Source organism: Abrus precatorius, unplaced genomic scaffold, assembly GCF_003935025.1.
Source record: "Abrus precatorius isolate BTA unplaced genomic scaffold, Abrus_2018 Scaffold6, whole genome shotgun sequence".
In the NCBI taxonomy this organism is placed as follows: domain Eukaryota; kingdom Viridiplantae; phylum Streptophyta; class Magnoliopsida; order Fabales; family Fabaceae; genus Abrus; species Abrus precatorius.
In genome coordinates this window covers 22,278,497-22,303,051 of record NW_020874406.1, presented here as the reverse complement: position 1 = coordinate 22,303,051, position 24,555 = coordinate 22,278,497, and the positions used below count along the sequence as shown (strand labels likewise).

The 24,555-nt window shown below is 27.9% G+C and overlaps 3 protein-coding genes and 1 pseudogene across 4 annotated transcripts; 2 read left to right on the top strand and 2 right to left on the bottom strand.

Annotated features, from left to right (window-relative positions):
• Positions 1-114: 114 nt before the first annotated feature.
• LOC113870396 lies at positions 115-3,705 on the bottom strand (annotated as a pseudogene).
• A 6,484-nt stretch (positions 3,706-10,189) lies between these two features.
• LOC113869412 (photosynthetic NDH subunit of lumenal location 2, chloroplastic) lies at positions 10,190-14,002 on the top strand. Of its 2 annotated transcripts, XM_027505725.1 has the most exons (3): positions 10,190-10,740; positions 11,352-11,474; positions 13,294-14,002. In XM_027505725.1, exons 1-2 carry the CDS (start codon positions 10,249-10,251, stop codon positions 11,448-11,450), a joined length of 591 nt encoding a protein of 196 aa, XP_027361526.1. In that variant the 5' UTR covers positions 10,190-10,248; the 3' UTR covers positions 11,451-11,474; positions 13,294-14,002. The 2 variants fall into 2 exon arrangements, with proteins under 2 accessions (XP_027361526.1, XP_027361525.1); XM_027505724.1 differs by lacking the exon at positions 13,294-14,002 and having other exon boundaries at positions 10,193-10,740; positions 11,352-11,735.
• On the bottom strand, positions 11,882-13,730 carry LOC113869413 (CASP-like protein 7). Its single transcript, XM_027505726.1, has 3 exons — positions 13,510-13,730; positions 13,285-13,408; positions 11,882-12,097 (listed from the first exon to the last, which is right to left on the bottom strand). The coding sequence occupies exons 1-3, from the start codon at positions 13,728-13,730 to the stop codon at positions 11,882-11,884; spliced, it is 561 nt and encodes a 186-aa protein (XP_027361527.1).
• A 7,412-nt stretch (positions 14,003-21,414) lies between the features above and the next one.
• LOC113869489 lies at positions 21,415-24,149 on the top strand. Its single transcript, XM_027505820.1, has 7 exons — positions 21,415-21,546; positions 21,794-21,958; positions 22,647-22,709; positions 22,838-22,885; positions 23,005-23,058; positions 23,602-23,662; positions 23,762-24,149. Exons 2-7 carry the CDS (start codon positions 21,815-21,817, stop codon positions 23,860-23,862), a joined length of 471 nt encoding a protein of 156 aa, XP_027361621.1. The 5' UTR covers positions 21,415-21,546; positions 21,794-21,814; the 3' UTR covers positions 23,863-24,149.
• Positions 24,150-24,555: the final 406 nt, after the last annotated feature.

Below are 24,555 nucleotides of genomic sequence, written 5' to 3'. Positions count from 1 at the left end.
AATACCATGAAAAACATATATACCAGTACAATATATATATATGATCATTTGTAGGTTTTTATTCTTTCATGGGAGATCATGTAACTTCTAAAGATACACAAACCCAATCAAAAGTTAAGACAGTTTCTTCTTACTTTCTTGCCATTCATTGATGTTAGCTTTAATTTTTGCTTGCACTATTGCATGAAATCCTGGATATGGTTCATAACCAAATAAATTCTGGAGAGCCTAAAACAAACAAATAGTCTCATAGTCAGACATATGTGAATATATTCACACAATAAACTAATATTAAGGAAGCATAGAAAACCACGCAAGAAGGAAAATATCAAAGTTTTAAGTACAATACCTCTAGCAATACAAAGAAAGGACCCATTAGAAAGGCCTGAACAAAGTTATCCAAAAGAGCAGGTGTTCGTTTCTGTGAATGTAAAATCTCAGGCATATATAAAATAGAGTCAGAGATTGAGTTATTATAGCAGCAACTAACCTCAAATACTCCACAACCTATTCATTATATTGTCAAGAATTGAGATCAGAGTGGAGAGTGACAAATGTTACGTTGATGTTTATGTATGCATGAAGAAATATTTTTCCTATTTGCATTTGACAACATGCTGTTTAGCATGATTATATCTAGCTAACAAATAAGAAGCCTGGCTACTGAGTATTAAATATCTGAGGAAGCTATCCGTAAGTCGTCATTCTACAATATTAGCTGAAGAAGATAGGATTTTTTTATGGCAGGATTGAGAAGAGGTATGAATAGAATTGCTATAATAAGAAATGTGAGCAAATACTATTTGCAACACACTATTATAGATAGATTTTATGTGGATCATATGCAATTCACCTAATAATAAAAATTGTTTTGAGAAAAATATGTGTTAGCATTTCTCTAGTCATAATAGCAAAAAGATGGAAAATTACCAGCTAGACAATGAGGTACTATACCATAACATAACTAAAACCCTCTGCAATCATAATTTTCAGCACATTCTCAAACTTAACATGTTAAACAATAGGGAAATCTTGATAAAAGTCTAGCACTAGCACACAATGATACAAAGCCTTAGTAGGATAAGCAAGTTACTTATGGGACATTTGTTATTCTCACTATCCTTTTGTCTAATCTCTCTCTCTCTCTCTTCCTAGTTTTGTTATTAAGGCTCCATTTTCTGTCCTAGAAATAGTTGATGATTATACACAAGAAATGAATCAAGTATTCAGAAAGTCACAGAACTTCCAGATATAATTGTAATTTTGAGACAGCCTATAAGAAATGGGCTAAATTCTTAACGAAGGAAATAATGCAATGTGTAGGAGAGGGTTTTATCATGATCACTGAGTACATACATATACATCAACATCATGTATGATATGGTTTATTACAAAAGAAATTATAACATAAAACAATGTATGACAGCTATACAATACCCAATTATTGGTAACTAAAATGTCTAGAATTTAGGTTGCCTGGATTTTCGTAATTTAGTGTGGGAGGAATGAGGATAAATTTGTTATCTGCTCTTTAGCCTAAATAGAGAAAAACGAAACAAACAACAAAATTGCAACCAGAAGAACATATAAGCACCCAAAAAAGAAAGGAATAATGAAAGGGAACACATGGCGAAAAACAATATTGAGTGAAAAGGAACATACGTCAGAATGATAGAACTGTAATATAGAGTACATATTAGAAAGAAATATATTCCACCATTTTTTAATTACAAGCGTACTATAGAGAAAAAAAAAATCCTAGGTTTAAGAAGACCAAATATTTTAGCAATACAACAGCAACTAAAGGAATAAGGCTCTAAATACTATATATCTTTGTTGCAATAACATTTATACATGGTGGAAGTTGAATTTATTCTCCACTATGCTTATTTACAAATTGAAAATCCAAAAATCTTCATGTCCCTCATGCACACATCTGGTGAAAAATCCATATGTAATATGATTGAAGTATTTTCTTTCGGTTTATCTTAAAGTATCTTGTTTGATGAGGTTAAAGGAGAGTAAATTCTAAACTTGAGTCCTGAGCTGTGAAAATAAGCTCTAAAATTAAAGGATTTCAACAAGACTTCATGACTATACAGAATACAAGTTCAGTAAGAAGTGTATCAGTAATGTTTTAGAAGTGAAAATTTGAGATTCAGAGCACAAGTTACTAAGATTAAGTATATTGGATCCGTCTTGTGAAGTGAAGATGTCATACATGTGAGTCAAGCTAAGTGGATGAAACGGAGAATTGTCTCAAACATAATTTATGACATTAAAGTGCCTATCTAATTCAAAGGAAAATTCTATCAGACAACTGTGTCCTAATGATGCTCTACAGTAAAGGATATGAGAATATTGAGATGGATGAATAGATAACAAATACAAGAAAAAATATGATCATAAACTAATGAATGCGTGTGGCCAACAAAAGTAGCAGAGGAAGGTAAAATAAAACTTCAGGATAAACCATTAAACAAAAAAGCTTTACATAAAATGATTTTATATATTGAAAATTTGCCTTTTTAACATAATCAGATGGCGTGACTAATGTTATTCTTGTTATTGCATCTACAGCTTATGCATACATTCCTCTTTTATTAGGTTGCAGTTTCTCAGCATTGCATGAAATTTCTAGTTCAGAGACAAAAAGCCAGGACGAAACAACAGACTCATTCAGTTCCACTCCGATAGAAAACATTTTAGGCTAATGCAATTTCCATTTCCAGAAGCTACTTACTCTGTGGTTAAGTTAGAGAATTTAATATACATAAAAATGGAAAATATAGGAAATCTGATTTCCTTCTCCAACCCGTGTAATCATGGATGAGAAACAAATGTGGCTCTCACATGTAGACAGAGTGGAAATCACAAAAATAGATCAGAATACCATTCTCATATCACTACTCCTGTGTACTTTCTAATATGTCATTTTAAGATTTTGACACTAAAATTCAAAAGTAAATTTTAATATGTTCATTTTTATTAAAATTTTGAACTGATTTTCTGTTATATATTTTTGTTTCTCTTATTAATTAATCACCTTTTTATTTTAATTTAACAAAACAAAACTTAGTGTAAGAATTTAATTAAAATATACTGATAATTACAGTATAATCTAAGTAAATTATCACATAATTTAAAATTTTTAACTTTTACAATAAGTACAGTTATATTTACAATGATTATTAATTGGTTAATAAGATAAATTTTTTTTATATCAAGCAGTATCAAAATTAAATTCTTAATATAAATATTTAATGTTATATAAATTTTCAAAAAGTGACAAACAAAAAGAAAAAAACTAATATGCCCCCAACAACCTTATTTTGCTTTTACCTTCCAAGCTAGAGACAACCCTAGTTGGCTTGCAACAAAGCTACTCCCAACCCAACAAACAGCACAAAACAAAGCAGCCAAGGAACCAGCTTTGAGATCCAAACAAGCAAAGAAAACTGAGTAGACCAAAGCAACTAAGAACCCTACATTCCAAACCAAGATCACTTGTTTCTCCAACATGGAAAACTCTGAATTGGGAAGGTTGAAGAAGGGAGGCACAAAGTAGAGAATAACAAGTGCTGAGAAAAAAATAGGTCAAACAAACAACGTATGGATTGCTATGTTAACTGGGCTGCTATGGTAAGCTCCATAGAAAGCAAAGTGCTTTTCAAGATCAAATAGGCCAGTCCTTCCCAACCCCATATAGAAAAGAGAAAAGGAAGAAAAATGATGGGTTGTGGTGGAATGAAAGAAAGAACATGAACCTTAATTTATTAAAATGAAGGGTGGGAGGAAAGTGTTGAATTCATGGGAAAGGTCGATGATTACGAGGTGGTATACGTTGGAATGAATTATGGATAAGACGTCAAACTAATTAACAGGTGTGTGGAAGTGATTGGATTCAAATACGGAAACTCAATCTTCCATTCATTAGAACAGAAGCCGACAAAAAGGAACGGAGGGAATATGTAAACTACAAAGCATGTGCGTTGGAATGTCAGTGTTAGGTTAGTCACCTTAATAAATGTGAATGCCAATGTCTCACAAACCTCCCAGCCTAAAGGAATTAATAACTGGAAGAAAAATAAGACAAAGTTAATCAGTTTCATTATTTTAATATTAAAAATTTATTTAGATAAAAAATATATAATTACAATTTTTTTTATTTAGGCCAATAGAAAATAAAAAAATCTCTTATCTTTTAATTAAATTTTTTTATTTTTTAAATAAATAAATGAAAAAATTAAAGAGATTTGTTTATTATCTCATTTTATTTTTCATAAGCATTATAAAATAATAATAAGTTCGATATTATATGTTATTACAATAGTATTGAGTAGGAAAAAAATTAAATTTTGTGAAGTTTTAAAAATTGTATTAATATGATTTTCTCTCGTAAAACCTTGGTATTTAATACATTATATTTATTGAAATTTGAATTCAAATTCATAAATTAAGTTAAAAAAGTATATTATTAATTAATCCATGTGCTCGATTAAAAATTTATATGCTATAATTATCTATTTAATAATTAACATTGTTTTAATGCGTCAAAGGAGACATGTTAAGAACATGTATAAAATAAATTTTTATTAAAAATAACATAATATCACACGATTCAAAATATTAATGATATTAAATGCTATAAATTTAATAAAAATATATCATTTATTAATTTTTATTGTGTTATTGGATACATATTAAAAAATTGAATAATTAATATTTATTTGTTAGAGATAATAAGTGAATAATGAATACAATAAAGAATTAGGTGATTTTTTTTTATAAACTCTAGAGGAGAATTTGACTATGGAATTTCTTTTTTCCGACAGTGACAAAGAATGTCATATACCTAATCTCATTTAGTGGGATATGCTTTGGTTGTGATTGTTACTGACAAAGAATGTCTTATCGGAAACTAAATTAACTAATATTAGCCCAAATACTGTACTGATTGAGTATATATAGCTTTGTTTAGAACGGTCTTTTGTTGGTAGGATGCTCATTATATTTATTATGATGGAAATGGTGATAAAATTCAAGTTGCAAGAATGTGTAATTGAGGGATATATGGGCATCTACTGAAGAAATTGCAGAGGTAAATGACATCCAATTTTGATATATCTATGCAAATCAACAGCTGGAATACTACTTTAATTTATGAAACAATTCTGTCACGGAAACAGTGGATACATTTTGGAAACTAGAAGGCTATTCATATAAGAAAGATAAAGAAAATATCTCCCAATTACCAGAATTGAGATTCCAAGCCACAATCAATGGCGAAATTCACACCAAAATTTTCACACCGAAATTCACACTAATGTCACACGTAAAACATTGAGTTTAAAAATTCATTTTGAAATTTAGAACTTCAAAACGAGGGCCAAGAGGCAGAGGGAATGGCTCAACTTTCTAAAATGTAAAAAAAAACAAGAAACTTGAAATATGCGGAACAAGAATTATGAAGAAAAAGAATAAGAAAAATAAAAAATGATCATGTAAAACAAGAACAAGATTATGAAAAAAAAAAGAGAGAAGAAAAGAAGCATCAAACATGAAAAATGGACCATGCAAAACAAGAAACAAAAAGACCATGTAAAACAAGAACAAGAAAAAAGAAGAAGAAAATGATCATGTAAAACAAGATCATGAAAAACATAAACAATAAAAAGAAAAAGAAGCATCAAACATGCAAAACAAGATTAAGAGAAGAGATAGAAACAAGTTTAACAAAATAAAAACAAAAAAATGAAGAAACAAAAAGATCATGTTAGAGAAAGAAACAAGAATAGGACAAAGAAAAGAATAATAAGAACAAAAATATCATACTATTGTGAAGAAGATAAGATAATTTATAACAACAAAAGAAAAAAATGAACAAAAAACTAGTAGATCAAGAGATAAGATTGTGTAGAAGAAGAATAAGAAACAGAAACACAAATGAAAAGAAACAATAACAAGTAGAAACATGAAACATACAATGAAGAAAAAGAACAAGAAACATGAAACATGCAAGATAAGAAGAAAAAAGAAACAGAAAATATACACTAAAAGAAACAAAATCATGTAGAAAAAGTACAAAAAACATAAAAAATGGGAAACAAGAAGATCTGTAGAAGAAAAAGTAGGAAACAAGATTGTAGCAAAAGAATAAAAAAAATTGCAAATTAGAAGGAAGAAAAGGAAAAAGGAATATGCAGGAAAAAAATTACAAGCAATATAAAACATGAAATTAAGAAACAAGAAGATCAAGTAGGAGAAGAAATGGGAAACAAGATCATGTAGCGAAAGAAAGAACACAAAGAAACAGGATGAAGAAAAAGAAGCATCAAACATTCAAAACAAGAACTAGAAACAAATGGAACAGAATAAGAACAAACAACATGAAAAAGAAAAAAAATATATAAAATATGAAAACCAAACAATAAACAAGAATAATAAGACAAAAAAAAAAGAACAACAGGAACTAAGAACTAAAATATCAAATAGAAGAAAAAACAAGATCACATATACAAAAAATAAGAAAAAAAATGAACAACAAATATGCAGAACAAGAAACATAAAGAAAAAATAAACATGTAAAAGAACAAGAAAAATATACAAAAAAGAAGAGGAAGAAAAGAGACAAGAAAACTGCAGAAAAAAATATGAAACATGAAACATGTTGGATGAGAAACAAGTAGAAAAGAAGAAATGTAAAACTGGAAACAAGAAGATCATGTAGGAAAAAAAAAAGAGCAAAACATCATGAACAAAAAGAAGAAGTAGAAACAAAATAAGAACAAAAAACATGAAAAAACAAAAAGATCATGTAAAAGAAGAAATAAGATCATATATATAACAAGAAAAAAAAGAAAAAAATGCAAACAAGAAATAAGATTGTGCAGAAGAAAAAAAAAGAAACAAACACATACAAAAAGAAACAAGGTCACGTAGAGAAAGAACAAAAAAAATAATAAGATGAAGAAGAGGAACAAGACTAATGCAGAAGAAAAGAACAAGAAACATGAAATATGCAAAATAAGAAGAATCAAGAAACAACAAAAATACAAACATGAAAAATTAAAAACAAGATCAGGTAAAAGAAGAAACATGACAAAATAAGATTATGTAGAAAAAGTACAAGAAAAATGCAAAATAAGAGGAAGAAAATGAACAATATGTAGAAGAAAAAGAACAGTAAACATAAAACATGAAAAATAAAAAACAAAAAGATCCAGTAGAAGAAGAAACAGAAAACAAGATCATGTAGGAAAAAAAAGGAACACCAAACATCAAACATACCGAGCATAAAAAAAAGAAGCATCAAACATACAAAACAAGAATAAGAGAAGAACCAAAAACAAATAGAACAAAATAAAAACAAGAAACATGAAAAAGAATGAGAAATATAAAAAGAAGAATTACAAGAAAAAAATAATATTGCATGAAATAAGATCATACATGCCAAGTAAGAACAAAAAGAAAACAAAAAATAAGATTGTGAATAGAAAATATAGAGAGAAAGAAACAAGATCATGGAGAAAAAGAACAAGAAATGTGCAAAATAGAAAGAAAAGGAACAAGAAATATGGAGCGAACAAAGAACAAGAAACATGAGATATGGAAAAATAAGAAACAAGAAAATGGAGCAAAAGAAGAAGAAACAGAAAACATGCAAGACAAGAAACAAGGAGATCATGTAGAAAAAAGAAAAGAACACAAAACATGTAGAAGAATAAGAAATATTAAAAAAAAATTAAACATACGCAATAACAAGAAGATCATGAGAAAAAAGAAACAAGAAGAAAAAAAAGCCTACAACATACAAAACAAGAACAAAAAAGAACCAAAGATAAATAGAATGAGACATGCAAACTAAAAAAAATAATAATAATAACAAGAAGTATGCAAAAGAAGAATAAGACAAAGAAAAAAAGAATAACAAAAACACAAATATCACGTAAAAGAAGAAACCAGATCATATATACAAGAAATAAAAAGAAAAAGAAAAAGAACTTGTAGAACAAGAAACTGTATAAGAGAAGATAAAGAAACAAGAATAGTAAAGAAAAAGAAACAAGATTATGCATAAAAAGAACAAGTAAAACACAAAATAAGAGGAAGAGAAGGAGCAAGAGACATGTAGAAGATCAAGAAATATGCAAAACAAAAAAACATGAAAAGTGCACAAGAACATGAAGACCATGAAAAACAAAAAATAAGAAGTAAAGTAAGCATTAAACATGCAAAACAAAAAATAGGAAGAAAAATAACAAGAAATATCATTTAGAGCAAGAACAAAGAATAACATGAACAAAAATATCATGTAGACAAGAAGAAAAAAGACAAGAAATAAGCAGAAGAAGAAACAAGAAGATAATAAACAAGAAAATAGGGTAAAAGAAGAAACAGGAAACAAAAATTATGTAAAGAAAAAAGAACAAAAAAAGGCAAAAAAAAAAATAAGAAACAAGAAAAAAAAATATCAAATATGCAAAACAAAAACAAGAGAAGAATTAGAAATGAATAGAACAGAAAAAGAACAAGAAATATAAAAAAAAAAATGACAAATATGAAAAGAATGATAACAACAAATACAATAATTTGAACAAAAAACTTACTTAGGAATTAGAAGAAGGAAAAAGAACAAAAAAAAATAAAATACTTAAGCTAAAATTTAAGAGAATATTTATTTTCATTTTTTTAAAGAGTTTTTTTATGTATAAAATATACACTTATTTTTTATTTTAAAAAGAATTTTTTTTAAATAGAAACAAATATACTCTAATTATAACATTATTCTTATAAAATTTTCCATCGCCATGCAAACTTTGTTACTTGACATGGAAGGAAATTATCACAATTCTAGATAAAGGTTTTGTGTTACAAGAGGAATAGAATATCCAATTAGTTAATGAAATACTTTTTATGGATCATATGAATAATTGAAAACAAAAAATATAAAATATATCTTCTAAGACACAAACTATGTAAGAAGTAACAAACAAATTTTGAAGCATAAAATATTTTTGTGTTAAATTTTTATTTAGAAATTATTTTAAATGTGAAAATAATATTTTTTTTGTGTGTTTATGATTAAAGTTCAGTGTTAAACTTTTTTATTGGATTAATACAAAGAAAAATATTTTAAAATATTTTAAAAAAATTATTTTAAATTTTAAAAACATGTTTTAGAAAATATGTATTTTAAAGCTTGTCAAAAAATTTCTTATTATTTAAATGAATTTACTCTTGTATAGAATTAAAATTAGCACTAAATTCGTATTATCTAAATAGTATTAATCAAATTCAAAACTATTTGAAAAAATATATTTATATTTTTGGCATATACAATAACAATAATAATTACAAGGATATGAAAATTTTAAATAAAATATAAAATAAATTAACCGACACAATATTTTAATTATTCACACATTTCTTTTTATTTTATATATTATTATTAAATATCTAAAAAAACATTCAAACAAGGAAAAGAAGCAAAACTTATTTCTTTCGATTTTTTTATCACAAAATAAATTGAAAGTTGATATTGGACTTAAATGTTTAAAAATATAAAAATTTAAAACTTATTATACACTATAAATTAAAATATTTATTTATATATTAAATATAAATAATCAGTAAAATAATAATCAAGTTTTAAATTCAAAATTTATTTATTGATTTAGGTAAATTATTATTAGTTATTATATTGACCATTTTTTAAATTTTTATTCACATGGATTAATTAAAAATATACATATTTTAAAAAATTGAATAATTAATATTTATTTGATAGAGATAATAAGTGAATAATGAATACAATAAAGAATTAGGTGATTTGTTTTTTTTTATAAACTCTGGAATAGCAATATGTTTTTTTAATTATGGATAAAGCTTTAAAAGTTAAAGGAAAAAAATTAATAGAGGAGAAAATATTGGATGAGTTCTGCAAATTTTAACGTGTGTGAGACTATTCTTTCAAAATTATTAATTAAAAGATAAAATTTCAGAATTAAAATTTTGTACTTGTGAAAATAACATATTATGGCTTAAATTGCTAATTAGCGTATCCCTGAATTGAAGTAGATAATGGTTCCACGTGGCATAACATTAAGGGTGCCATTGTCTGGCAAACCGGGCAGCACGGTCAGCCAAACTAGGCCTGCCCGAAAACTGAGTCCAAATTCCCCCCTCACCACTGAAAACCCACCACAAGAAGACCACATTTTGGAAACCAAAAATTTATCCAAAACAATGTCGAGCTTCACTCACGCCACTACACTACTTCATGCCCACATCAAAACCAAACACAGAAACCCTTCCAAATCCAACAACCCTTTGCCCCTTAATCAATCACCATTCTCTGCATCACAAAATGTGACCAATAGAAGGAAACTGATTTCAACATTTCTAGCCACATCAACAGCCATTTTGGGTGTGCATGGCAACACTATCCCACTGGCACTAGCCCAAAATTGGGGCACTCGTTCCTTCATCAAGGAACATTTTTTTGAGCCTGGCCTTTCCCCTGAAGATGCTGTGGCTAGGATAAAGCAAACCGCTGAGGGTCTTCATAGTCTTCGGGAGATGTTGGAAACCATGTCTTGGAGGTATGTCATGTTTTACATACGAATCAAACAGGCCTATCTTGACCAAGATTTGAGAACCGCTTTCTCCACTTTGCCTCAAAATCGCCGCAAGGAGTATGTCAAAACTGCTAATGAGTTAGTCTCCAACATGGGTGAGGTATGCTCTGTAAGAGAATTATTATCTATCTGTTTTTTAATATATTCTTTATTATTATTTAACAAGTTTGTCAATATTTTTAAAATTATGTAAATTTTTCTCTTTAACAGTTAATTTTATACGAGAGTTTAAACAAATTTAGTGAATAATATAATCTGTTCAAAAGAGTTTGTTATATAACGGACAAATGCATGTTAACTATATTTTACTTTAAGGATATTAATTAACAAATAATAAATAATTATTAAATGTGTTATTAGTTTATTTTTATAATAATTTTTAATAAAAATTTTAATTAATTTCTTAATCACAACCCTTAAAACACTACTGAGCATTTCTCTTGTTGATAAACCAATGTACAGTGATTAATTAATTTACTTTTTATTATTATCATTTCCATGGTTGACTATTAATATTTATATGGTGCAATTTATTTGAACTGATTTGGGGCATATCCTTATAATTGTTTGTCTAATTAAGATTGATCATGGATAAGTACCTGACTATATTATATACTAAAACACCTGAGATACGTGATTGTTAGTACTCACCAACTTTTTCTCTTAATGAATTATGTGTCTCAAAGTAATTTTTGGTTTGCATTTCTGCAGTTTGATCGGTATATTCGGTCACCAAAGGTGTATGAATCGTACCTATACTACGAGAAGACATTGAAGTCAATAGATGAGCTTGTGGCTATATTAGCATAGCAGAAGGAGGAAGCAAGCTGCACGGTAATTATGATATATATATATATATATATATCGATCTTGGGAATTCTAATTTTTGTGCTATAAAGCGTCTTGACACTTTTTTTATTCTAAACAGCAACCTGAACATAGAAGGTATTAGAATGTGAAATCTCAAGCATATTATGTACATGTTTGTCATTAGAATGTGCAACTTCAAGTATTTCAAATTAAACATAGAAGGTAATAATAGAATGAGAAGCTTCAATGTAAGTCAAGCTTATCATGCTATAAGACATTGATTACACCCATAAACTACAAATTTAACATATCAAATGGTGCATGTTGAAGCCTCCAACACAAGCATATAAATAATAGATCAACAAGCTAGAGAAACACACTTGGTTACAAAATGCACACTAGGAAAAGGGCATAAACACTTGGAGCAAACATCAATTTCGAGAGATTGCTAGTGCTGATAGTAGGATTATAATTATGAACAGAGCAACGGCAATAAAAGAGCCAATCAGGGAACCCGAAATGCGTTCACAGAAATTATTGTATTGTTGGCATATAGCAAACCAATTGGCATTTGGGTTTCCATAGTGTGCTATGTAAACTATGGATGCTGCTGCAGAGGCTGCGGCTGTGAGGAGACCCAACATTACCTTTACAAAATAAACTCAAAGTTGGTGAGAAAGCTTAGTATTATCATAAGTCAAAATAAAGAGATGACAAAGATGCAGTTTAGATTAATTTTTAGATTTTTTTTTATAAAGAATTGGTATAAAATATAAATAATTTTTTGATAAGTTAGAAATAACTTATTTTATCAATTTTTACAAAAAAAATAAATGAGAAAACTTCTAAAAAATTGAAAGTATAATTTGTTTCTAATTTATAAAAAATATTTTATTCATTTTATATTTATTTTAAAAAAATTATTTAAATTGGGTCAAAATCATTAACCAAAAATACTTATCCGTAAGTTGCAACTTTTTGCATTTAGAGCAATTGGAATGATGTGTAGGCTACTTTGAGTAAATTTATTAATAAATATTTATGAGAAAAAGAAAGATAAAATAATTATATTTTTTTAAGTTAAAATTAAATATGCTCTTAACTTAGTTAAATTAGAGAGTTTGTAAAAAGAGTGAAGAACATAAATTTATTATAAAAAATGATTTTTCTTTTAATTTGTACCAACTTGTACAAGATAAAAATTTATATTTAATAATTTTTATTAAAAATTATAACATTCAATGTAATTCAATTCATTAAAAAAAGTTACTAATTGAAGTTTTAAACTGTGATTATGAAGATTGTTGTATTATTGTTATTTATAAATTGATACAGGGCTATTGTAATACATTTTGTTAGAATCAATTTTTAGAGTTGAATTTAAATACAATTTATTTATTTTAAAAATTATTATATTAAATTTATAAAAATATAATAAATATTTTTAATAAAATCTTATTATTTTTTATTTACTTAAACTTAATATTAAAAAAATAAGATGAACATTCTTCTTTTAATAGACACAATTCACATAAAGTACAACATGGTTTTACATGTACACGTTTCAACACATCATGCTATTCACAATTCAATCTAAATTAGTGTTTTCATTAGCATATTTTGCACAGTATTTTAAAAATGGAAATAAGATGTATAAACTATTTGATAATTATAATAAAAATGTATCATTTAAAAATAAAATGTAAAACTAAACACTTTATATTATTATTATTATTTTATCAAACGAGACAGACAAAAAATAAAATAAAAATCGGTGATATTTGTCGTCACTTTGAAAAACATGTATGGACATGATTAGAATATGTAAATTTACCGTGTCCAGGGCAATCAGGAGAATTCGACTTTTCACTGCTCTGCTCCTCACTATGTGGAAAACAGACAGGACAAGTGAAAGCACGAGATAACCACAAACAACAGAGTTAACTGTCACAAAAAACCTGCATTTGCATGCTCAAACACATCCATTGTATTAGTCACTCTCAAGCCAATCATATGATTCAGATACCCAAAAGACATTCTAGAAGAAAACACCACTTACACAAATGTGGGAATGTCATCAAATTCAGCTCTGAATCTTATAAATTGTGTGGCAAATGGAAGGGTCTCATTAGTTGTTCCCATGGCCAAAGCACTACCTATTGTTGCAATAGCTCCTATGATTCTCAAAATAAAGTCCATTATAGACAACCCTCTTGTCACCCCTCTTTTAGGGTGTGCAACTTTGGAAACTTCACCAGATTCAATCAAACCTCCCTTCATTATGTTTCCAACTTAATTTCTCCAACACATAGGCTTAAAAGCTCTTCTAGGATGTTATTATGATTGTGCTTCTTAACTACATGTCTATATGTTAAACATGCATTTATATAGTTGTACAATAGTATATCACCTTATGATTTTCAGAACGAATTAGGTTTGACAATCACAAAGTGGCTTTATTATTATTGTTATTTTGTTATAAAGCAAGCCACATGTAACTCAGTAAATGATTTTGCTTACGTGGAGTGGAATGAAGCTATCCACTATGCACCTAATCGATACTTGTTCAACTCATAATATTAAAAACTAAAAGTGATGCTCCTACTCCAATAGAAACTGACTTCAATAACGGCATTTCATTGGTTATTGTTAGGTTAAATTGATTGTGCAACTGACATATACAAAAATATTTAAATAACATTTTTTTAATTATATTCAAAGCACGTTATTTATTTTGAGATAAAATATTTTAAGATTACACATTTCTATAAAATTGGTAAAATAAAAATTGAGCATAAATGTAATTTAAATAACTTCTTTTTTAAATAAGTACTTATTTCTAGGAGTTGGATTATAATTACTGGCATACAAATTTTTCCGTATTTGATAAGGAAAAAAATATAAATTCTACGGATTAATCGACAAGTCTTCAAAATTATGCACCACTTCATAAAAGAAGATTTCACACCACCAAAAATAAGGAAAGGTAAAGTTTGGTGGTTTCAGTAGAGAGTTCATTTATACTGGTTTTTGTAAAATCATAGTTGCAAGTTGCATGGTCATGGTCACATAGTAACGTGGTATCATGAGACTATGTATGCAATACTTTTAAATAACTATTATATATATATATATATATATATATAAATAAAAAGAAAAAATTAAAATAAGATGAGTGATATAATGCAATAAAGATTAAAAAAAAAAAAGTGAAGTATTATGTAGGTTGTTGTATGTTTTTGTTGCATACATATTTGAAATATTCACTTGTCCTAATTAATACTAGTTCACACTACATAAAGCAATTTAAGAATAATATTTTTTTCCAACTTTAACAGGAGCCTACCTTCATTAAATCAATGCTTTTAAATGTTCACTTGCATGCTTACATAGTACCTCTTTTTAGATGGAATTATCATATATTAATTAAAACCATCAACTTTCCCCAACAATATTCCTTATTCTTGTACTGCAGAATTTTATAATGTCATTTCCTTCCAACTCTATTAGAAGTTACCTTTGTGAAACAATACTCTTAAATAGTTAATAATCAATCTCTCTCCGGTACTTGTCTAATCTTTATAATTTTGTTAATCGATGCTTCTAAATTCATTGTATGTTTACATAGTAACATGCTATTGGATTGAATTATCATATTAAACCCTCAACTTATCTCTATATATACTTAATATTGTACTGCATGACATATAGAATTTTTTAAGAATGATATTTTCTTCCAACAACTCTAACAAAAGGGTACCTTCATTAAACAATTCTCTTAAACAATTTATTAAATGTTGAACATAGTAACATGTCATTGGATGAAATTATTATATAAGACTATCAACCTCCCAGGCTACTTGTTTAATGTTATCTTCATCAAACAATGCTTTTAAATGATTTATTGCATGCTTACATAGTGACATGTTATTGGATGGAGTCATCAAACAAATCAATGAGTAGCTTGCACGAGCTATGCACATGGAAGTTCTTAAAAGTTTCAGTCTTATTGTATTGTTTAGAACATTGACTTTGATATTGGTTTTCTTAATTCATTAATTATAAAAAACTTTGATATTGGTTTTCTTAACTCATTAATTATAAAAAAACTTTCTCTATTTTTTTTATCTTTTTACTTTAAATTTTTATTTATTTAACTTTTCAATTATACTATAATACTGCTTAATTCTTAAATAATTTACCCTTTTATCATAAATAAGAGAAATAATAGGGAAAGTTATATTATAAAAGTAACAATTATTTTAATATATATATATATATATATATATATATATATATATATATATATATAAATATTAATTATATTTTTTAAGCTGTATATTATTCTCCTAACTGAATTGAAAAAAGAAAAACAAGGAGGGGCACTATTTTGTCAATGGATAGAACTACATTGAAATGGCATTTGAATTGTAAAGTTCTAACCACTTAAACCAATCAAACTAGGACATATCCTCCTTGTTCCTAGAAACAGAGATTTTCAGTTGGCTGCTGCGATGGCTTTGCAACTATAACTAGTAGCACATAATTAAGTCTCTTTTCCTCATGAGTTCTCATCTCAATCACATGATTAAGGTAGCTTTTTCACAATGCAGATTGTTAAATGATGAATAGAATAAGAACTTACCCTTTAGAATCAGATTTGCAAAGAACACACACATGCTTCCCTCCATTTTCCACGTTTAAAGTGACATGCATCATTGTCAAGACCATTATCATCTGAATCTGACATGTGAACAGGAGATAGACATGTAGCCAAAGAAGACTTGCCAAGTTTACTTTATCATCCCTTCAGACACTTGCACATTAATAATGCATTATATCAGCACCATTGCACTAACAATTGATTAACTAAAATGAAAGTTAGAGAAAGCTTTTCGGCAAGTCATCCTTGGCTGCAGCAACATATCTCACATCCACATGCAAGACCTCAGATGAATAAGACCCCAGAATCCATCCAAATCAATGCCAGATCAGGTTTACCTGTAATGGAAAAAGGTGAACTTGCCATATGTAAGAAGTGGCTGTGTAAGGAAAGAAGAATCCAGTACTATGACACTATTCTTGTTGAATATTGCATGCATAAGCCACATTAATTATACAAGAAGCATTTGATGAAGGTACTTATTCCATGAGATACTGAAGAATTCTTTACCTATGTTAAAATTATAGAGCACTTCATTAGATAATCTACAGGCCTGGTTTTGGTAATTGATGCAGAAAATAATCCAAATCTACAGACTTTATGGTCTATTTGAAGAATCATGTTATTATTGAAGGCTCTAATCCTTCCAATTTTTCTATCCACACAATATACCATGCATGTTGGGTAAAATGTAATTTGTTACATGGAAGACAAGCTGAAGTGGGTAATATGCTAATGATGGAAACTGATTACTTTGGTTTTTAGAGTTTAATGATTATTATCATGACAACGGAAACATTTAAAAGATCAACGATTTATCCATTCTTTTATTGCCAACTTTTGATGATTGTATACTTTTTCCTATATCATGAGGAAGAAAGTAGGGCTTGTTTCTTTCTATTTTAGTTTTTAATTTTGAAATTAATTTAAAAAACTGTTTTTAAAAAGAAAATAAAAATAAAACTTATGTTAACAAACAATTTTTTTAAAAAAAAGAAAATACTATTTTTAAAATAGTAAGAAAACATGCTTTTAGAATATGACAATTTTTTTTTTCTTAGAACACACTCAATATATTACTAAATCAATAATATATTTATAGAAATCACGATTCAAAGATCTTCATTTGAAATGATTCTTTTTCTCTATTATCTAACACTTAAACCACCAACAACTTTTTTACCCAATAATTAATTTATTCGGGATAATAATTCTTTCTTTGATCATAATAACCATATTAAGCTAATTATATAGAAGGAAACCAGAAAAGAAAGGTTGAAAAGAAAACATGAATCTAAGGAAGTGAACATTGTTCTGAAGTACTCAATAATGTACCAATACATTTAATTGAGCATGTCTAGACCTTGACCATTTCCAATGTCAAAATTAAAATTTGTAATTGTCATATTTTGTGCTCTCATTATCACCATGGATCCATCATTTAAAAAAACAAACTACTTGTGGATCATCTCAATGAAGTAGGGTAGTAAACTTAAATAACTAATTAGTAGTAAATAACTGTTAAACACGAAACAACCAGACACCCCTTCAAAAGCAAGAGAAATAACCTTCTATTGACAAGCATAACTATACCTTTATGTATTTAAGAAACTATTTGTGAGGGATTGGAGGAGGAGGAGGAGGAAGAAGAGATAAAGAAGCACATTGGCCTGAGAACTTTGGTTTGCAGAATTTAAAGGCTGCACTTGCATGTGACTTAGGAGGGTATTTTATTTTGCTCCACTATTAGCATGCAAGAGAGAATAAGGTATTAGAGGAGAGTAAAGTCTCGATTTTCTATGGCTTTGTATAGTACTCGCCGTTGGATGAGAAGGCTATGAAGTATAATGTGCATGATTCTCTTCAGTGCCTCTTCCTTCTTATGAGTTTCATTTTGGTAAGAAAATCTTATCACTTTGAGGGAAAAGGGATTAAGGTGAGATCAGCACTTGTCAGTAAGAAAGCAACTCACATCACATGCACAGCATGCAAGTTGTGTAAGGAATTTTTCAGGATCAATTTTTTAGGCAAAGATCCAAATTCTTAACCAATGGAAGATGATGGTGAGTTTTGCATATGAATACAAGTTAATCAGAAATTGTTCATATCAAAGAAGTGATGAACATGAAAATATAGAAAGGACAAAGAATGGCATTAGACCTCTACAAGTATAGTTTTGGACTATTTACACACAACAAAAAATGCTGAGAGATTGTGGGCATTCAAGTTATGAGTGAGATGGGAAGGGAGGGATATAGACACTTCTCGTGACATGATGAAAGGGGGCAGGGGGTCCTCTTCATGCATTTGATCTTGGTCATCCCAAGAGATGTAACTTAATAGTTGTTCAATAAGCTTTTTTTCTTTATCCATAAATTTGAATTTCTAATAAATTATAGTAAAAACTTATTAAAATAAGTTTACAAAATTATGAATATTATATATAAGCTATTTTCATTTACTTTTTTAAACAGTCGTAAATTTTATATTTAACAATTTTAGTAGTGCGAGCTAGAAAAAAGATGAATCACAAGAATTTTAAATTAGCTTTTACTTGGCTCACTTAATCCGCATATTAGGTGAGATAACTCATGGTAAATTGGCTCAATCTACGGGTTAAACTTCTTTTAATATTTTGTTGGTTTTTCTATTTATTATATATATATTTTTTATCTGACGAGTCAATTAAAATCTTCTTAACTTTGTAAAATGAAGTGAACCAGTCATGTTTGGTTAATTCACTTTCACAGCTCTAAGTTCAAGTTTTCTACATCGATATTCTTAAAGCATATAACATTCTTTTGTCTTTATGTTACAAATAAAATGCTCCAAATTTTGACTTTTACTGGGTAACACTAAATTTGAAAAAAGAATGGTAAATACTTTTACTCGCCTTTTCAATTTACTCTTATATCTCTTTTACGTTACGAAATTTTTTATACTTCATTTTTTGTGTTATTTAATTTTTCTGTAGTGTTACTTTGTTTTATCAGTTTATCCCTTATAAAGAAATTTAAGAACAGAAAAAATATATAAAAGAGTCTATTAAAAAAATAAAATTACTAGAAGGTATCTTAAAAAAAATTATACGATTAAAAAAGCTATCAACATTATTGGTTATTTATTTTCTGTATTTTTTTTTATCTTCCAAAAGGAATAAAATATCATTTGATTCTTAAAATTATTTTATCTATTAATTTTATATCTATATTTTACAAAAATACAAATTTAATTTCTAACTTTATAACTTTTAGTCAACTTAATTATTGAAATTCCATTACCAATTAATTTAGTCTATAGTACTATGATAAAAACATAATTAATCATTTTTTTAAGATTAAAAAAATAAATTTAATGTTACTTTTGTGTCTTGGTATTTAATTCGATCCTTGATTTGCACTAATACCAGGCCTAACTTTACTTAAATATACTAATGTTAGGAACTAAATTTGTTTTCGCAAATATTAATGATCAAATTGACCAACGATGCTAGTTTGAAAGGTCAAATTGATAAATTTTCATAATATAAAAGATTAAATTGATCGATAATGCTAACTATAGAACCAAATTAATGTTTTATTCCTTACCCAATATAGCATTTTAAATATCTTAAGTAAAGCTAAATTTTTTATAAGAATTTTTTTTTTTTTTTGCAAAATGATGTTTTTGGGTGTATATTTATGAATATCTCCCAGCCAATAATTAGAGAATAATTTCTTTTTTTATTATTATTGTCAACGGAGCAAAAGCTCAACAAAAAATAGAACAATTAACAAATTATTTTAGAAAAACAAGTTATTCTCATGCATCTAAAAAGTCTAATTTGTAAGATGATCTGCACAGCAATTGACCTTTATATAGATATGATAAATACAAACTATCTTAATAGAAAAAGTCAATAACTTAATTTTTTTAATAACAAAGTACATTTTATGATTAGGAAAAATATTAGAATTAACTAATGTTATGATTAACTTAAAATTCATTTCAACTAAGACACAATCCAACTTAAAGTATAAAAATCAACAATGTGAGTTTAATTTTTTTCAATAAATTTTTTTCTATATCTACAAAAAGAAAACATCCTGTAAAATAGTATATGCTCAATATTTATAATTTTTAGCAATAAATAAAATGTCAATTTTGGCACTTTAAAAGCATACATAATATGAGTACTTATAGATTAAAACAATTTATTTTTTTAAAATAATTAATTTTTCCAATCTAATTGATTTTTGTATAATAACACCACTTAATTTAGTTTAAAATATATATTCATCAAGTTAACTTAATTAGAATATAGTTGAATTGATATTTTTTCAGCATCTTATTATATTTATATATCAAATATAAATTTAAGTTAATTCATTAGATACACTAAACACGAGTTCAAAGAAATTTATTGGAATACATTCAGATGTAAAATTTATTTCTAAATAAAACATTTAATTAATTGTTAAAATATATGTCCAAATTTAGGTGAGTGACCTAAGTTTGAGTTAGATAAAATTAGAAAGTTCCTAAATAAATGTGATAAGTAAATATAAATAATATGACCATATATTAGATGATATTTTTTTATTAAAATTAAGGTTTAATCTTTAAATGAAAACGATAAAAGTTTAATATTAACTAAAAATCTTAAAACTATAATTATTTAAAAATATTTTTTTGTATACAAATAAAATAAACTTATATAAACATTTAATTTTATGTTATTTTATGTTTATCAATAAATTTGATAATTTATTTTATTGTACACTTCAAATTCAATAAACTAATTTGACATTTTTTATTTGAACAAAAAATTAATTTTTCAACATTTAACTAATTTACCATATAGTTTTATTGAACATAATTTTAATTTTTTTAACAAAATAAACCCTATTAATTAAACTTAACACATCTGAATAGTGTAAAATATTTGACAATATAAACCATGATTGCAAGCTGGTACTAGGAATCGATGTTGCCGATAAATGAAAGATTAATGCCATGGTAAGCATATATTTAGAAAGCCAAAATTAACATATACTCTAAAATTATAAGCCACATATTTTAATGAATGGTTTATTCTATGAAAGAAACATCAGCAAAATGCTTTCTAATAAATTTTGTAAATATATTTTTTATCATTAATTAAAATTTATTAAAAAAATTATATGAATTATGTTCCTAATTTAACAATTTTTATCGATATTTTATAATCTTTGATAATTTAATAATTCTTTTTAAAAAATGTATAATAATTAAAAAAAAAAAAAAAAAAAAAAACACTGGCAACGCAATAGGAGATGCTTGCAATGGTATTTTGGTTGGAGAGTTGCAGAGAGCACTTTGGAAGTTAACTTTCATTTCCTTTCCAAATTCACGCAACACCATCTCTTCTCTCTCTGCGTTCAACAGATCCAAAGTTTCTCTTCTCACGATACGGTATGATACGTTGCGATATCTTCTTCCTTTCTTATCCCTGACCAATAATCTCGTGCTTTTATTTTTTCATTCTAATTTAGTTTCATTCGATGTTTAATTGGGATTGATCCGTGTTATTGAGATTGAAATCAATAAGATTCTTATGATTATCTATGATTTTTTTTTCTTGCATCTGTTTGTTTAGATTGAAATTTGTTGCTTCCTTTTGGTGAGCGTTTGTTCAATTTTGCAATTGTTGGGTGTGTAGAGCAGGGAAAGGGTGGAAGCAATGTCGGAGGGTGATGTTGGGGATGTGAAGAAGGATCAAGAGGTTGTTGATGATTCTTCTAAGAATGAAAAATCCGTGGATGATCTAAAAGATTCAGATAAGGATCAAAATGATGAAAACCCCATGCCCTCATCTCAGCAGGAGGTAATTATTATTCACTATAATTATTTGTATTTGTAAAAGAAGGTAATTTGTAGGAATCGGGTTTTCAGTTTGGGAAATTGTGAGATATTAAAATAACAGAATTATTTTAGGAACAGAAAATTAGTTTTGGGTTTGGTAGCCAAACTTGATCACATGCCGTAAAATATTACTTATTCTGGTCACTCTTTATCTTCTTTGTTTTGAGAAAGATGAACCTTTTAAATGTAGAATGCAACAACAACAAAGTTTTATTCTACTTAGTGAGGTCGGTTACATGGGTCATGCACCACTCAGATCATCAGATTCAAATGTAGCAATAGTTTAAGAATACAATCTGAGTGCTTGGTAGTATGTCTACAGCAGCGTTTGATGATTCATGTAAAGGTTACTTGATATAAAAAGTATAAAATTTGTTCTTTGATCATGTCCTTGTTTCATCTTGTATTTAGGTTACTTCTACACAAAACAATCATATTGTGAGTCTGTGTATTACTTCAAGATATTAGTATTTCCTTTAAATGAGAAAATTTTTTAGATTTAAGTGGGCTCTGATATTACTGAAATCAGTTCTTAAGCATTTAATACATTATGCCTTGATGGTAGAGGGTTTCTTAAAATTTCTTATAAACTTTGTGGTTATTCATGACATTAATCTCGTAATATATTTACTGTAAATTTGTTCTTGCAGGAAGAAGTTATCAAGAAAAAATATGGAGGGATGTTGCCAAAGAAGCCTCCACTAATATCAAAGGTTACTTTCATATCTAATCTTGCTTCTTCAATGCATCTCTTCCTTCATCGTCTGATTGTCTGTGTGTTTGTGTGAAATGCTCCTTTGAAACTGATTTTTCTTCATGAACAATAATAACATTTTGGCAGGATCATGAACGTGCCTATTTTGATTCTGCTGATTGGGCTTTGGGGAAGGTATTTTCCAACCTCGAGCAGCAGTTTATCATTATAATATGAACAATATCAGTTTAACCTTCAGCATATATTTTTAGATGTCTGATATCTCTGGCTTTTCTCTATGATTTTTCAAATAGCAAGGAGCACAAAAGCCTAAAGGACCACTTGAAGCACTCCGTCCAAAGTTGCAGGTAAAATTATGCATTGTGGATGTTTTCTTTTCTGTGTTTATATGAACAATTGGTGACTTTATTTTATGCATTTGGGGTGGTTTACATAACAGAGGTAATTTACCCCTCCTTTAACCCCTCCTTCCATGCCTCTTTTAAGTGTTTGCAATGGTTCCAGACCCCCAAATAGACCCAGATTAAATTGCAAAATCATTATGAAGACTCGATTTTTTTTTGTTTGGATTACATCTTTGCAAAGCTGAAATTGTGCAATGCAAGCAATGCAAAACTAACTTTGATGGGCATTAGTGCAACGGAGGTCCTAGTTCTGCTTGTATTTGCAGTGAACTTTAACTAAACTTTTTGGCAGAACATGGAACAGGATTCATTATTGTGACATGTTTTTGAAATAACCATTGGCCCATCACACGACTAACATATATGATACGTGTTGCAATAAATGTGTTCCAAAGCATATCATTGAAATTTGAACCAATTCTTTTGACATTGCTGTTTTGTTTTCTGTTTCCCTTCTTGGGGGTCCTACCCACATGTGGTAATCAGCCAACACAACAGCAGGCCCGCTCAAGGCGCTCAGCTTATGCTCCAGCAGATGATTGTGAAGGTATGATGAGCAAATGACAGGGTCATTTCTTTTGTTCCAAAAAGTTTAATCTGTGTTAGAACTCGTGACTGTTTTGAGGTACCTTTTCTATTTTGACAGTTGATGGCTGCAGCAATGATGCATCCCCAGAGCATCAAAGTGCTACTGAAGATGTTGGTGGTGATAAACGTGATACTGCTCAGGACCAAAGCTGCCGTTAATAACTATGGTTTTGACCTATTATTTGCATTTTGACACCGATGCTTTTTCTCTGAATTTAGTAGCAAACAATCCTACATATTAGAGTTGCTTGTGCTAAAAACTAGAAGTTGGAGTTTTGAAGCAGTTGTAACCATGAATTAGATATGTATGGGACTATATGACGTGCTAGGATTGTACTATGAGAGATCTTGATCTCTACATTCATTTGTGAAGGCACGATTGTGCCGTTTGTAACATTTGACATCTCACATGATATAATAATCTATAATAAGATTGGATATGAAACTAGAAAATAATCTGTTTGTAAAAACTCAGTATATATTATATTACAGTCGAACACTGTTTATATGTGTGTCTTAGGGCCTGTTTGAATAGAGATGCCAACTCTGCTGCCACATAATTGAAAATTTTTTACTTTTCAAAAAATTATCACGGTAATTTGGGTAAATTCCGTTTTTAAGTTTATATAAGCAGGCACTTGATGCACGTGTTCTGATTCATACTGATCCAATTATGCTTCAATTTCTCATCACATTATTTGTGCATCCATTGCGATGTTTTCTTTTTAAAACATAACATCAATTACACTTTGTCACTTTATTTCGTTAAGCATTTTGTTTTTGTTTTTGTTTTCTAAGGTATTTTTTGTCAACTAAATCATTAGTGCTACACAAATTGATAGTACATCGAGA